The following is a 15000-nucleotide window of genomic DNA, read 5'->3' as shown; positions in this document are numbered from 1 at the left end:
TCTGATTGCTGATTAGATCTGTGCATCAGTTTCCTTATCTTCCAGAATATTGAAATTGCGATACAAAACGGCAAAGAATGCAAAATCGCATGGCATGTACTTTCTCAGATATCAAAGCATGGCAATCTTTGTGGCTTCTATGTACCGCCGCTTACCAGTCCAAGGCCTTCCTCCTCGTCTAGCTGATTGGCGCCTGAGATGCAATTCGATGCAAAAAGGAAAGAAAAGAAATTCCCAAAAGCATGTCCGAACCCGCCCCATCTTGGACCGGCGATCGTCATCGGTGGCCTTTGCGGTTAGAATCTGCTGCCTACCGACCTGGTTTACAAGCACTCTACAAGTTGATTTCTATCGGCGATCATCAGTGACCACGCCGCTATCGGAACGGTCCGAGGGCGACGCATGGTTCGGTGACATTTCCGGTGGAAATACTTCTGCGCAAAACACAAAAAAGAAAAAAACAATCCAACAACCACCCATCCCCCCGCGAATGGTTGATGAGTGAAGACAAAAGTTGTACTACTACCAGCTACTACTAAGGTCATCAGCACCGCGTCATCGTTCGCGCCATGCGCCTGCGGCTGGTTCTTGGGCCGTCCCTTTTCGATCCCGGCCATTCGATTTCAGTTATCGTGTTCTAGTAGCCGGCATTGCCCGATGGTTCGATCTTTGCGGTTCGCGATGGTTTTATCACTAGCGAAATATCTCGCGTTCTATCTTATCGATGAAAGGTGAGGGCCGTCGGTATGCGGTGGCTGATACCACGGCAAAGAAGGGAGCGAACGGGAGCACCGAGTGTCGCTGGCTCGAGTCCTGGTATATAACGTTGTTCCCGGATCGGAATGAGGTCAGTATCAATCGTTTGTAGCACCTCGAAAGAGCAACGCACCATCGGAATAACCAAACGAAAGTGAAACACTCCTTCAACAGTCGCCATCATGAAAGGTAAGGCCCCCACCCTCATCGGTTCTTCATCGGCCCAAGAACGTGCAGCAAGGAAGTTACACCAACGGAAACTGATCCTCGCTTTACCCTGACCCATTCCGGCAGCCGTAATGATGTTGCTCGTCGTCATGTTCCTGGCGCTCGCGTCCGCCCAAAATGGCTGCGTTCGCGATGATTCCGATGGACAGCCGCTCTGCAATGCAGCGGAGACCACACAGCGTCTGTGGCGTAACAACTGGGACCCGACTGCCTACTGGGAGTGTGAGACGAGCGGTACCCCGGCCACCTACCGTCGCTGCCCGACCGAGGGAATGTTCGATTCGGTCACGCGCACCTGCATCAACTGGTTCGACTGGGAGTGGACCCCGACCTGCAAGCCTCCCAGCCGTCTGTAAGCCTGCGCACGGTTGCTGGAAGCGCCCAATGAGAAGCCGGACAGTGGAAGCGATCCAACGTTGCCACGGATAAGGCTCACAACCTAGCGATCGGTCGCGAGCCGAACCGAGTCAACCCGTACCCGATCACCGACAATAAAGGCTTGGGAGTCTTAGCAAGCGAGAGTAAGAGATAGAGTGCCAATAGTAATTCCTCCGTGTGTTCTCTGTTGTTCGGCTTTTGCCAAACCGCCATCTTGACCTCCGACATGTTTAGTTCAATAAGTGTACGAGTCAAGGCTTACTAGAATGATGAATTGTTGGAGTGCCTTGGACTGGGGAATACATTAGCCAGCCTGCCAAGAATGCCAAAACCCATCAAAAAGGATTTCAAATGCTTTGCAAGGCGGTCTTACATCAACTGCTGTCTTCTACGAATAGAATTCTTCACGACGTAGCAATGAAAGAGCTGTAATAAGATAAGGGCAACCCCGCCAACGCATGTATCTTGTCCAGAACGACACATTATGATGTGCAAAATGACAGACCCATCAGTTGACGACCATGCTTTTGCTTGTTATCGTTTGGCGTCGACGTCAACCCGGATAGAGAACACGTTGCATGAGTGAAGGCACCATGCGGCATATCTTCAGATATCGGGAGACAACCTGTTGATTGTCTCACCGTTGACGCGAAACGATCGATAGTATGTGTCTGTTGATATCAACTCTCTCATGCCACATTCCTTCATTTGATACTCGTCGCGGAAACATACGCGCACTTTTTCTGCTCTACTACGTATCGCAGCGGTAGCTGTGCATGATTGTAGCGATTATGTTTGATAATTTCACAAGAGCTCCCTTGGATTCATAATGCAGCGAGCAGCTGCTATCACTCTAGTTGTTATGGGATGCTACGACTTTCTTTTCTTGAAATCTTCGGAAACTACGGCACAAGCACCATCTGAAATATTGTATACAAACCGTAAATACTTGAGGAGTATATTCTTTACCAGGAACAGTTAGCCATCTTTCGAGTCTCATTTCTGCTTACTAAACTTTATTCATAATCTTTCCATATGTTATGTACAGTTACAAAGTCAAAATCAAACAAATAGACAAAAGAACAAAAAGGAATGGATAATAATGCATCCCTTCCGCGTGTTCGCGCATACGATGACAGTTACAGTTAAGGCGTGTGTTGCTGAAGTGTCGAAATGCAGAAGAAAGTCAAAAAATGAAAGTGAAAATGCATCAAAATGCATGCGCAAATAACAAACGATCATCTAGCCGCGTGTAAGGACGATCGCCAGGCTAGGCTCAATAGTTTGGTTGCGTATCGTTGATTTCGAACAGCAGTTGCGCCACCGTTCGACCCGATTCAACATTACTGAGGGCCACTCCGGCCAGGTGTCCTTCGTAGGATCGCAGAAGCCTAGATGCCAGATAATAGTGCAGATTAGCATTGGTGGTAAATATGTGGCAATACTTATCGTTAACACGATAACGATGTTTTAGAAGAGTCTTACCTCTTGGCCGAACTGCTGTATACGCAGAGATTGCGCAGAATCAGGGCGGATGTTAACCGAATACTCTTCGTAACCGGACCCTCCATTTCATCCTGCAGTGACGAGCGAAAGGTTGGAGATGATAAAATGATGCTATTTTTTCTGTTCGCGTGGTGATCTCTGTCTGTGCGATCATTATTACCTGCAATTCTTTCGAATTAACGTAATCCATCGTGTGACGCTTGATGGCATGTAGGGCGGCTGGTCCGGCAGCAGAAAGTAATCCTGGGCCACTGTTACCAGCTCCTGACGAGCTTCCTCCCTCACTGCTACCACCCGTTCCGCCAGAGGTATCAATCTTCGTACACGTTGCAGGCGCTGGTGATCCTCTTCCACCACCGGGGCTACCGGATGGGCTTGCTGTCGTTGCAGCACTGCTTGCTGGTGATCCTCGGTTAGCTGCACTTCCTGTTCCGGTTCCCGGATGACGGACCAGTGTAACGGGATACGGTTGAGCACTTGCTGCTGTACCTCCAGCAACCCTACGTTGAACGGCCGCTTTGAAAGACTAGAAAGAATACACAAAAAGAGATTAGCAAGCGGTCATCTGGAAGTTAACACGGAGTCCACATCATACCTCCACGGTGCAATGGCGATCCTGAATGTGCGTCATCAGTGAGAATCGCTTGCGGGGCAAATTGTCACACAAGGTAGGTCCCGGACCCCACTGGCAGTAGATATCGGCACCGATATCAACGTTGCTAGGGCAATGGACGTTACAAGCATGCCGAAACACTTCCGCTGCCGATGCAAACTTCTTCCTTGGGCAGCCACGCCAATCGCAAACCCAGGGCCAGCTTGGATCAACTTCTTCCGCTTCGACGTGCTTCAGCTCGTCGGGCGGAGGAATCATCTGAATGCCGGGTGTGGCATTGACGACCGTTGTTACGCCTGGGGAGGCACTGCCACCTGGTACCGGTGTGGTGGGAGCAGCTGGTTGCTGTGCAGGAGCTTGTTGTACCGGAGCGCTTGCTGGTGGCGTTCCCGTTGGCTGTGGTTGTGGTGCAGTAGTTGTCACTGGTGCGGGTGCAGCCGGAGGGGCAGGTGCGATCGGTGCGACCGGTGCAACAACTGTGGCTGGTGGAGTTGGCGTTTGAATCGGTGTTACCGAAATCGATTGAATTGGTGGCGGTGTTGGTGTCGGTGCTCCACTGGAACCACTCACCGGTACTACCGTCGTTTGTGTGATCGTAGTCGACTGTGGGACTGGCGGCAGGATAGCTCGTGGTTGAATTGTCATAGCAGGCTGTTGCTGTTGCTGTAACTGCTGCTGTTGAACGGTCGTAGTAGGGTTCGTCAGCTTCTGTTGTACGACTTGAATGATTTGTCCTTTCGGCGCAGTAGGCAGTGTAACCGTTTTTGTCGGAAGTATAGTGCCCGTTGGTTGTCGCTGGATGGAAATGCTGCCTGTTTGCTGCTGCAGGATTGATACGGTTTGTTGCTGCTGCTGTTGCTGCAGCTGTGGCTGCTGCTTCTGTACGGTAATTATTTGTGTTTGGTTCGGTTTGGCCGCTTGTACTAGCTGCTGCTGGAGCACTTTCTGCACGATCTGTTGCGCCTGTTGACCAGGGGCTGGTTGGATGATCTGTTGCTGTATGATCTGTGCCGGACCGGTTGCGGATTGTGATTGGAACACAATCTGTTGTGTCGGTTGTTGTTGTTGTTGCTGTTGTTGGTGTTGCTGCTGAGTAGGAATTGCTTGCTGAATGAACTGTATCGTCTGTTGACCACCCGTAGAACTACCGAGGGCAGATTGTTGTATTATATGGCCTGCGGCACTAACGACCTGTGTTCCCTGTCCGAATGGTTTCAGCTGGAGTTGTCCACCGGCCGTCGTTTGGACCTGCAGCTGCTGCGGTGGCCCTTCGAAGCTAATCGTATTACCCTGAGCGTTGGTTGTGAAGTAGATCGGTTTCTTCTCGATAATGGTACTGCCGACAGGTGATGGTGCCACTCCTGCCGACAGCATAGCGGCCGTCGATGTGGTGGGCGCGACCGACAGATGCGACGATAGTGCGGCCGAGGTGAAAATGGCCGAACCGGCAGTGTTAGCCGCCGACGATGCGACACCAACACCGGCATGGCTGACGATAACCTGGCGTGGTAACTGTGTCATTAGAATCTGTTGCCCTTGCTGATTGACGAATATTTTCTGTGTTCCGCCGGTTTGCGCTTGCAGGGCAGCAATCTGTTGGGCCTGAAGTGTCTGCTGGTTGACGACCGTTGGCTGTTGCTGCTGCTGTGATTGCTGTTGTGGTTGCTGAACGATAATGATTGTCTTTTGCTGTGTGCCGTGCTGTTGCTGGGTAACAATTTGATGCTGTGCGGTAGGGGCTTGAGCGAGCAGTACAGTTTGCTGAAGCTGTGGCTGCGCCTGCTGCGGTTGTTGGGCCACGACGTACGTCTGTCCTTGCTGATTGGTGGCCAGGATATACTGCGTCGGTGCTGGTGCTTGAGGAGCCATTATGGCCGGTTGAACTATCGCTCCGCCCGGTGCTGTCGTCGCTTTCTGAATCTGCAGTGATCCTGGTCCGATTCCTGATGGATTATGCTGCAGGATAATCGGGACGGTTTGATAACCGGTATCGGTCTTGATTGTTGCCGTTGTCTGCGTCGTCAGGTGCTGCTGCTGGGGATGCGTGCTAACTACGGAAGGCTGTGCGGATATGATCATCTGTTGGTTGCTGCTGCTCGGTGTGACGATAATTTGACGTTGCAATGGTACTGGAACGGAAATCATTTGCTGCTGCTGCTGCTGCTGTTGTTGTTGTTGCTGCTGCTGTTGTTGCTGTTGTAATTGTTGCTGCAAAAATTGCTGTTGCAACTGTACTTGCTGTTGTTGCTGCTGCTGCTGCTGCTGCTGCTGCTGTTGCTGGATTTGTTGTTGTATTTGCTGCTGCTGTTGTTGCTGCTGTAACAGTTGTTGTTGCTGCTGTTGTTGTTGCTGTTGTTGTTGGAGCTGTTGAAGCTTCTGCTGCTTCTGCTGTTCGGCCTCTCGAGCCGACCGTGCATCAGCATCCTCCATCTCCTCGCCGGCTAATATGGATCCGGCCAATTCAGCATACAAATCTGCTGCCTTTGGCTTACCATCGCCCTGCATTTGCACTTCCATGCGTTTGATCGGTGGTTCGATTGACACATCATTATCAATCTTGCGCTTGATAGTTGTCTCACCGGCGATAACGATCTCACCCGGCTTCTTCTCCAGCAACTCCGATAGCACCTTATTGGGCAGCAACTTCTGCTGCTGCAACTGAGCCGTCGTGTCTGCCGGGGTGATCGTTTTGATGATCGTACTTTGGCCACCCAACGGTTGGCTAAGCGGTGCCAGTGGTGGCGGTGCGTTGAGCGTTTCGTGCGGGTTGGTCGCCGTAATGACGGTGTTCGTTGGCAGCGTACCCGGTTTGATGGAGATGGTCGAGTTGCCTACCTTAATGTTGGTGAGGTTGTGTGGATTGTTGGACGTGACCACGACCGACGCTTGGTTCGCTGTGATCGGTAGCTTTTGATCAATCAGTTGCTTTTGCTTCATTAGCTGCTGCCTTTGGACAACCTGCAATCGGAACGGTACGGGGGGATCATGCATAAAAATTATTACAAGATTCAATAGCTATTGCGCCATTATGATGGCTTAACTAAATTACTTTTCCTAGCTAAAACACACTCACGCGCGTACATACAACTTCAAGCAAAACTGGAACAAGTATAAAAGTAGAGTAACACGCCTTTCGAAGAATAGTGACTAGCTTCTTCTATCGTGAAATCTTTTTGCTCTACTGGCTTATGCAATTTTAAGTTCTCAGGGGGAAGAACACAAACGGAATAAGATACTGGGTTAGTTATAAACGGCGAGCGCATGCTTGCACACAACTAGTTGGTTCGCTAGAAGTAACGGAGTAGTAGATTTAGTGTTTCACACCGAGCAATAACACTGCCATGTCACTTAGACTGTACCTCTATTGCAAAATTAATTAGAAACACATGCACACAACAAACACACAAAAACAGAGACGCCAGTGATCACGTTAGTTTTGCAGCGGAACCAAACAGCTCAGAGGATTTTACGCGCGCAACCGGATTTCTCTCTGTTCATTAGACAGCACTACTGCTGATGAACACTTCAAGTAAGCTCAAATAAGTTCCTCGAGGAGGGGGATGAGTGGTTGATTCCGCGAAGCAAAATCGTTCGTCCGACCATGCGCCTCCATTCAAAGAAACACGCGCTAGTTGACGCTCTCGCTCACTCACTCAACTCTCTATCCCGTCAGCCTAATGCCAAACGGGTGATAATAGATTGTCGCATTACGGTTACCTGACGCACATTCACATTCGGTGCAATCAAACAATTGGTAGTAGGAGGTTGGCTGATGCTAGTGGTGGTTATGTTGGTAGTGGACAAACTACTGGAAGTAGCGGCAGCGGCGGCGGCAGCAGCAGCAACAGCAGTAGGGGCGACGGCCGAGGCGAACGTGCTTTCGGTGACCGGGTTCGTCGTTACCTTGTTCGCCAGCAGGCTCTTGATGAGCGCGGAAGGATTGGTCGTTGTTGAGGAGATCGTGCCCGACTGGTTCATGATTGTGGTCGTACCATTACCTCCGGTGGTCTGATGGTGCGGCGATCCATGATGATGTTGTTGCTGCAGCTGCTGTTGTTGTTGTTGGTGCTGTACCACTTGCCCGCTCTGTTGCGGATGTTGAAGAACGCTGTTGCTTGCCGCCGGTTGCGGTGAAATGGTCGTCTGGTTGACTACGATTACGTTGCTCTTCTGATCGCCACTTAGCACCTGCTGTAGCAAAGGCGAAGATGGAGTCGTCGGTAGGTACTGGTTCTGGTGCTAAAGGTATTCATATTGGAAGAGAAGCGAAGTGAAACCCCATAGTGTGGGTTGTTAGATGGCGCAATCGATTTTGCTGCATAACAACAAAAAAACACTGGATCTACATACGTAATCAAAGGATCGACAACGAACAAAAAGGGACAAATGAAAAACGGAAGCTCATACATCGAACCAAATAGAAAGCGCACGTCAACAGAACCAGAAAAGCAGCGAGGAATGGTTAAACAAAAAAGGGTAAATGCAACGGAACCAACAGATACGGAACGGCAAACAGGAAAGCAACGGGAGCCATTTCGCGCGATCTTACTGGCAGTCTCAGTCCCGGCAGTCTGGCACAACAGGTACGCTACAAACGATTGCAAAACCAAAACGAGGACCAACAAAAGAAGATGGATGCGAGCTTGATGTTCTAGGGGATGAAGGAATGAGGGGATTGGCAAGCGGAGAAAGGGGATGATTTGAGTTCTCTTACACCACCGGATGACGCTGCTGCCTGATTGAGAAGCACACTCTTGCCCCCCAGTTGCGTTACGAGCAACTGCTGCTGCTGTTGTTGCTGTGGCGGTTTGTTGCCGGTTCCGGGTGTCACCGTTACTGTGGTCTGTCCGGTACTGAACGGTACCAAGTGCTTTGGCAGCGAAGTTGTCTTCGTCACTGCTGACACCACTGCGGGCGCTCCCTTCGGAACGACAGAAACGGTCGACTGAGTAACTGGCGTTGCCGCAGCCTGAGTTGACGCTATGACGGACGATGTACGGATCGCAGCAAAGCTCGAGGGTGTTGTGAAGGTAAGCGATGGCATTGGCAACGATGGCTGTCCTTTGGCGGTGGAAAAGACAACAGGCGATCCAAACGATGTACGGGCACCACTTGCTATTGGCTCGAAGGTGATTGCTGTGGAGAGTGTTGCGAGTGAGGAAGCAGTTGACGTGGTGGACGTGGTAACGGCGTTAGCGAACGGTTTGCTGGTGATCGTTGCCTGTTGCGTGTTCGTGACGAGCGAGGCAATCGTGACAGTGGTTGCGGTTGTGTTGCTGGTAGTAATAATCGAAATGTTGTTCATCACTGGCCCAGCCGGAAGATCGATAGCTACTGCTGCTGCTGGTGGTTTGCACTGTGCAGGAGTGCTGTTGGAAGTGGAGCTAGGTACCGTTACGTACTCTATGTTCGCTGTCTAGAAGGAATGTGTAATATGTTCGAAAGAAACGTTTGTTAGCTTCTTTACGCCTAAGATGTTTAGAAGCTGTAAGACGAGATGCTCTTTGGTAATCATTAACGATAAAGTTGTACGAAATTTCAAGACACCACTGCCCGATGATTGCCGATTGTCAGGGATCCAACAGGGCCTGAATGAGTATTAGAACTGAGTTACGACGGTAAATGTTAACGTCCACGCAAAAACACACACTAGTTATTGCTTTGCCAATCGGAGCGATCCTATCTGTAAGAGCTCTATTAGCATAGAATGATCATTAAAAGGCTGGTTCTGCGTTTGGGCAAAGGCTGTATAGCTTCATCTAAAAAGTAAGGAAAATTATCTCTAGAAACAAACAATCGCTACTCACCAGCACTGTACCCTTGTGTACGATCGGTAAGGGTTTGGCGCGCATCTTTAGCCCCTCGTAGAACGTACTGATGGATTCGATACCGTTCTGCTCGATCTTGAACTGGACCGGCCCAACGGACGCACCGAACACGCTACGGACGCAGCGCGGAAAGTGTGGTGCCGGTACGATCACCTTCCGCCCGAGCTTGCCATTCGTCGCGATGTACAGCTTGTACACCTCCTGCTGATCGGTGCGGATGGCTGGAGCAGAATGTAGCTCAAACGTTGCCTTCAACCAGGCACTCGCAAACTGTTCACTCTCTAGGACCTGCTGCTGCTGAAAGTGTTTGGCGGCTAGCGAGCTGGTGTTGCTCACGATCGTTGGCTGGCCAGGCGATTGAACGATGGTGGCCGTGTTTGTATCCGTTCGTTGTACCAGCATGCTACCGGATTGTGGTGAATTGGCGGCTGGTGGACGAGAGCTGGTAGCCGCCATCGTCGTTTGGTTGTTCGCTGGTTGTACTGGCTGCTGCTGCTGCTGCTGCTGCTGTGGAACTGATGGTATCGTTAGCGCGGGCATCGGTTTATTTCCGGCAGCCCCAGCAGCTACCATCGGATTATTGCTGTTAACCATATGATGTTTTGGAGTGTCCTGTGTAGGGTATGCCAAACCGACAGTAGCGGCTCCATGCGGTGCATCCTTGTGCACGGTAAGCTGGGCCATCGTGGTAGCCGAACCGGGTACCGCGGTTCCATGGTACGGTGCCTGCTGCTGGTTGGTAGCAACATTGCCTGGAATGGTTTCAACCACGCGCATCAGAATGCACGCATCGGGACCGTAGCTTTGAGCCTCGACTGTTACCAGCGATACCAGCGTCTCCAGTACACCCCGGATGTGCATGATCGCGTGGCAGGGCTTTTCGCCCATCGAGGTTAGCGAGTAGATACACTCGAGCGTGTACAGCAGTAGCATAATGTCGTTCAGGCAGAGAAACAGTGTGATTTGATTGTACAGCTCCTGGTTTAGGCACCGGTTCAGGGTGTCCTCGTTGGATTCCTTTTGTGCGATCTTACTCAGCACCTCCAGGCAGCTGATGATCACACCACGATCAGCACCTTCTAGTCCCTCCGAGAGGGTGAACAGCAGGCATCGTGTCACCTCGTCCGACTGAGGATCGTTCAGATCGATATCGTGGGCTATGTTACCGAGCATATCGAGCCCCATGTGGTGCAAGTTGTTCCAGCGCGCGTTTGCACACATGATGAGAAACCGGACAAAGGTACGGTTGCGGCCTAGCAGCGATAGGTTTTCCTCGTTAAAGCTCAGGTTACGAAAGATGGCCGCAATCTGAAGCACTCGCTGGCCAATGTAATCGTTTGTTCCCAGTCCCGTGCCAAGGCTGAGAAAGGTACGTAGCGTGGCCATGCTTAAGCGACTGCGGCCGTCATTCTGGTCGCCACCCAGATCGAGCCCATCATCGGCGTCTTCCGCTTTCTCTCTTTCCAGTTCCTCTTCATCCTTGTAGATGCTGGCAATGAGCGCACTCGGATCGGTGCCCATCTTGGCGAAACAATCCTCCAGCGACAGCTCCAGCACTTGCGGTTTTTCGAACAAACACTCCTTCCAGAAGCGCTGCAGCGAGTTCTTGCGGATGTTCGAGTAATACTCGTTGAAAGTATCGCGCAGCGTGAAGTGATTGAAAACACCGGCATGCGCCAACAGTGCATACACCAGCCGTGGACAGCGATCGATGTGCAGTGTGTGCTTGTTCTCGTTCGACATCAGCGTGCACACGTTAATTGCAAAGTCCTGCTCGTTCGGCAGGGGCGATAGCAGCGATAGGATCAGCTTATCGTACTCCGAAGCACGGTACAGATCGTCCGACAGCTTGAGCGATGATCGCAGGGCATCCGGTACGTTGTGCTGGTGATGGTTGTAGACGCTCGGCATTGTATGTAGTGCCCGAACGGACCAGCGCCGATGTAATCGCTTCTCATCATCCTCATCTTCGGCCGGATCTTTATCCTCGCCGTGGAAGTTGACACGTTCGTATCGGTCCAGGAAGCGAATGTAGATCTGTTTTAGGGCAATCTCGTTGTTTACGCAGCGCGTCGGTAGCTCCAGTTCTTCGATCACCTCATCCCAGTCCTCCCGAGCATTGACCTATCGAATGGTAACGAAATCGAAGTTTTAGTGTCCTGTTATTTTAGATTTTCCGTTGCGTGATAGTTTGCTTACCTTCATCCATCCTCCGCGTCCGATAACGACCGAGTAGAGTTTGTGTAGATCCACTTCACGGCCACTAATTTTTGGAAGTTTCGTGTATGGTGTCCTGCAATTTGGGAAGTAGAAAAAGTATGAAAATGTGTCCCGATTTTCCCGGTGCGCGGCGACCGCTACCATGAACGTACCCATTCTTGTCGTGGAACATCTGCAGGTCGCACAGGAAGCTGTACTTGTCCTTCTCGAACGTCGGTTTGGCCGGTGCCGAGCGGCGCACGTTCTGCGGTCTTACGGATTCTTTGCCGGGTGTACCGGGAGTAAAGGGCACCATGATCAGGGAGGTGACCCCACTGGAAGTTGCCGGATTGCCGGTTGCGTTTGCGTTGAATATGCTGGCGGCATCGTTCGTGTTGCTGCTGTCATCGGTGGCGTGCGCTAGGATCCGCTCCATTTTCACACCTTCCATCATCGCTCCCGCTTACGTTTTTGCCATCCACCACCGGAAGGACACCAGCAGAACCACTTCGGAAACGTGTTTTCCACCGATCACGGCCCTTGAAATTCGTAGTTTTCTACAAAAATTCGCGGATTCTCGAGCGCGACAAAGACGACGCAAGCCAAGCTGAGCGAAGCGAGAACACGAGTAAAAGAGAGGTAACAAAGAGAGAGAGAGAGAGAGAGCGAGAATGCAAACGTCAAAGTACCCGTGAGAAGGTCTTCTCACTACCACGAGCTCACTAGTTCAAACGTCAGTCGGTCAACGGCAAAAAAACGGAAAACTCCCCGCCAAAGCCACACAGCGAACGATCCGCATTATTTTCAGTGTAAAACAGAGGAAAAACAGGTGAAAAACGATCGAGATGAAGCGCGCTAAGCCGTCGTACTTGGAGGCCCCGGAAAAGAGTGTTGATCGCTTACGCCGTCCACGACCGGCCAAAGGTACCAGCTGGGAATCGCTGCTGGCTGAGCGGCAGTCGAGGGTTGCGTTGGCGGCCGAGTTCGAGGAGGCAGAGGAGGAATCACCATCGGCCGGTTACGAGCTGGAGGACGATGCGCAGTTCGATGAACTGCCGGGGGAATTGCCCGAACCGAAGGATGAAGAAACGGTCAAAGTGTGCCTGCGGCTCAGACCGTACTCCCAGCGCCACAACTGTAGTCTGCAGATCCGGGACAGCAACACACTGATCGCCAAATGTGCCGGAGAAAACCAGCTGTCCTCTGAAAAACACTTCACCTTCAGTAACGTGTTCGATGATCATGTATCGCAGGCGGAGGTGTACGATTCGTGCATCCGGCCAACGATCCGGCTTGCCTCGGGGGAACCGGGTGCTACCATCTTGACATACGGAACGTCCGGCTCGGGAAAAACGTACACCCTGCTGGGGAATGGCGAGCAACCGGGCATCGTGCCACGATCGATCGAACAAATCTACGGCGAGCTGCAGGGACACGTTTCGAGCGATCCGAGCCTCAAGATGGACGGCATGAAACCGTGCCCGCTGAGCGACGAACAGGTGATGGACGAAGTACGCAAGCTGAACGCCATCAAGGAAATGGTGAGGAGCGAATCGGAAGAGCCTGAGGTGCCCAACGAGATTAGCCAAGTCATTCAGAGTCAACAGCAGTTCCAGCCACTGGAACTGGGCGATCGACGCGTGTTCATATGGATTTCCTTCGTGGAGATCTACAACGAGAACGTGTACGATCTGCTAAACTTGGACATTGCATGCGCCAAGCGTAAACCGTTGAAAGTGCTGGCGAACGAGGGAAACGCTTACATCAAGGGACTTTCGACGCTGTATGCCGGCACGAAGGAAGACGCGTACAATCTGCTCGAGTACGGGCTGCAAAGTGCGACATACGGCTCGACCGATGTGAACCGCAACTCAAGCCGATCGCACAGCATCTTCACCATCACGGTCATAACGCACTCGGTCTCGATGCAACAGATTTCGCAATCCGTGTACAAGTTCTGCGACTTGGCCGGATCGGAGCGCCAAAAGAAGACCGGCACCATTGCCAATCGGCTGAAGGAGGCGCAGAAGATCAACAATTCGCTGCTGGTGCTGGGCCGCTGCCTGGAGACGGTGCACAGGAATCAAAAGTCGCGGAAAGTGCACGATCTCGTGCCGGTGCGCGACTCGAAGCTGACGATGATCGTACAGTCGGCCCTGCTGGGCAAGGAACCGATGACGATGATCGTCAACGTCTATCCGACCGATGAGTTTTACGATGAAAACATCAACGTGCTCAACTTTTCCTCGATCGCCAAGCAAATTGTGATTCGCAAGCCACCGAAGCTGCTCCTGAAGGGCCCGGAAAGCACGCGGTACTCCTTTTTCCTCGCCTCCTCCGTCGGGGACCATTCATCGAAGACGGATTACGATCTGGTGGTGCGCGAGAATGAAGCGTAAGTTTCTGCTCATTTGCGTTCTTTTGCTCCCGGGTTTCATTTGCATCCTCCTTTGCGTGTAGGTTGAAGCTAGCGGTTCAGCAGTTACAGGCCGAGTTGGATCACAACAGGCAAGCGCTTTCCATTCAGGAGTATAAGCTACGAAACGAGCTAACTGATAACTTTAAGGTGCACTTTGATAAAATGGAAGAGTCGTATCAAAAGCGCATCGAGAGCGCTAAACATGTGGCCATCTTACCGTTTCAACAACAGGTAAACGTCCAATCGAATGGTTTGTCCAGGACGCCAGGTTCATCATTGTTCTTTCGCGTATTTCAGATATCTGCTCTGCAAAGAAAGTTGGAATCGAAGGAGCGAACGATACAGGAAATGGAGGATGAACAGGAAGAGTACGAGAGCAAGCTGAAGGCGTACGAAGAAGAGTTAAACGTGTATCGGCTTCAGCGCAAGGGAGTTCGCCGATTGTCCTTGTAGTGATTCCGTGGCCCTAGTATGCCCATTTTTTTATGTTAATAAATTCCCATTCCGTTCAGGGTGTTCTGGTAACAAAGCAACAACGTTCTGACCGTTTTATTCGAAACCAGCTCATCCTCTCATCTCATCGAAACCACCCATTCAGTGAGGAATTATGTTGCTCACTATGCTTTCTCATAAAAGAGGATTCAGTGAGCTGGCTATGTGGGGTCGCAGCATAAGTTGCGAAAGGGAGCACAACAAAACTGATTTTCTGAAAAGAAAATCTTCAGTGAAAATCATCACCGCGGTGCTTCAGCGATGGATGGCACGGGCCGAGTGTTTCTGTAGAACCGACGGGAACTGAGGTTTTCATTCTCGCGAACCGCGCGTTGGTGCCCCCGGGAAAACGCGATAAACCAACCAAACCACAATGGGCCGTGCCAAACTCCCGATTCGTGTGTGTTGCTCGAGCGTCGTCGGTTGTTTGCTGGCGTTATCCACCTCTTGGCTGACTGCCACACCTAGTGCCACCACCAATTCCGTGCTGGCAGTTTCCACAGCGTCGGCAGCACAGCTTCGTGCGGGAAACGCTGGTCGCGATACGGGAGCGCAGGGAGCAGCGGCGGCGGCCACTGGGT

The 15000-nt window shown here is 51.5% G+C and overlaps 4 protein-coding genes across 7 annotated transcripts in view; 3 read left to right on the top strand and 1 right to left on the bottom strand.

Annotated features, from left to right (window-relative positions):
- Positions 1-866: 866 nt before the first annotated feature.
- LOC126578815 (uncharacterized) lies at positions 867-1519 on the top strand. Its single transcript, XM_050241739.1, has 2 exons — positions 867-945; positions 1051-1519. The coding sequence occupies exons 1-2, from the start codon at positions 939-941 to the stop codon at positions 1338-1340; spliced, it is 297 nt and encodes a 98-aa protein (XP_050097696.1). The 5' UTR covers positions 867-938; the 3' UTR covers positions 1341-1519.
- Positions 1520-2361: 842 nt separating this feature from the next.
- On the bottom strand, positions 2362-12114 carry LOC126578786 (AT-rich interactive domain-containing protein 2). Of its 2 annotated transcripts, none has more exons than XM_050241689.1 (8): positions 11682-12114; positions 11509-11602; positions 9289-11433; positions 7199-7720; positions 3464-6439; positions 3029-3394; positions 2848-2939; positions 2362-2753 (listed from the first exon to the last, which is right to left on the bottom strand). In XM_050241689.1, exons 1-8 carry the CDS (start codon positions 11960-11962, stop codon positions 2639-2641), a joined length of 6591 nt encoding a protein of 2196 aa, XP_050097646.1. In that variant the 5' UTR covers positions 11963-12114; the 3' UTR covers positions 2362-2638. The 2 variants fall into 2 exon arrangements, with proteins under 2 accessions (XP_050097646.1, XP_050097647.1); XM_050241690.1 differs by having other exon boundaries at positions 7208-7720.
- Positions 12115-12298: 184 nt separating this feature from the next.
- LOC126578796 (kinesin-like protein subito) lies at positions 12299-14404 on the top strand. Its single transcript, XM_050241711.1, has 3 exons — positions 12299-13903; positions 13969-14158; positions 14225-14404. Exons 1-3 carry the CDS (start codon positions 12354-12356, stop codon positions 14378-14380), a joined length of 1896 nt encoding a protein of 631 aa, XP_050097668.1. The 5' UTR covers positions 12299-12353; the 3' UTR covers positions 14381-14404.
- Positions 14405-14619: 215 nt separating this feature from the next.
- LOC126578794 (tyrosine-protein kinase transmembrane receptor Ror2-like) overlaps positions 14620-15000 on the top strand; it is a 10463-nt gene continuing 10082 nt past the window's right edge. For all 3 annotated transcript variants that reach the window (XR_007608410.1, XR_007608409.1, XM_050241706.1), the window contains exon 1: positions 14620-15000. This exon is cut by the window's right edge and continues 197 nt beyond it. Coding sequence is in view for 1 of the 3 variants with exons in the window: in XM_050241706.1 (XP_050097663.1) it covers positions 14793-15000 (208 nt within the window). In the remaining 2 variants the exon portion in view is untranslated.

The sequence above is a fragment of the Anopheles aquasalis genome, chromosome 3 (assembly GCF_943734665.1).
Source record: "Anopheles aquasalis chromosome 3, idAnoAquaMG_Q_19, whole genome shotgun sequence".
In the NCBI taxonomy this organism is placed as follows: domain Eukaryota; kingdom Metazoa; phylum Arthropoda; class Insecta; order Diptera; family Culicidae; genus Anopheles; species Anopheles aquasalis.
This window is presented reverse-complemented; position numbering and strand designations above follow the sequence as displayed.

Excerpts from the sequence above, each read along its gene's own strand:
- LOC126578796 (XM_050241711.1), top strand. The coding sequence starts at position 12,354 with ATGAAGCGCGCTAAGCCGTCGTACTTGGAGGCCCCGGAAAAGAGTGTT. Across the intron at positions 13,904-13,968 it reads GTGGTGCGCGAGAATGAAGC|GTTGAAGCTAGCGGTTCAGC; the intron begins GTAAGTTTCTGC and ends CTTTGCGTGTAG. Across the intron at positions 14,159-14,224 it reads TCTTACCGTTTCAACAACAG|ATATCTGCTCTGCAAAGAAA; the intron begins GTAAACGTCCAA and ends CGCGTATTTCAG.
- LOC126578786 (XM_050241689.1), bottom strand. The coding sequence starts at position 11,962 with ATGATGGAAGGTGTGAAAATGGAGCGGATCCTAGCGCACGCCACCGAT. Across the intron at positions 6,440-7,198 it reads CGAATGTGAATGTGCGTCAG|GTTGTCCAAAGGCAGCAGCT; the intron begins GTAACCGTAATG and ends TTCCGATTGCAG. Across the intron at positions 2,754-2,847 it reads TACAGCAGTTCGGCCAAGAG|GCTTCTGCGATCCTACGAAG; the intron begins GTAAGACTCTTC and ends TCTGGCATCTAG.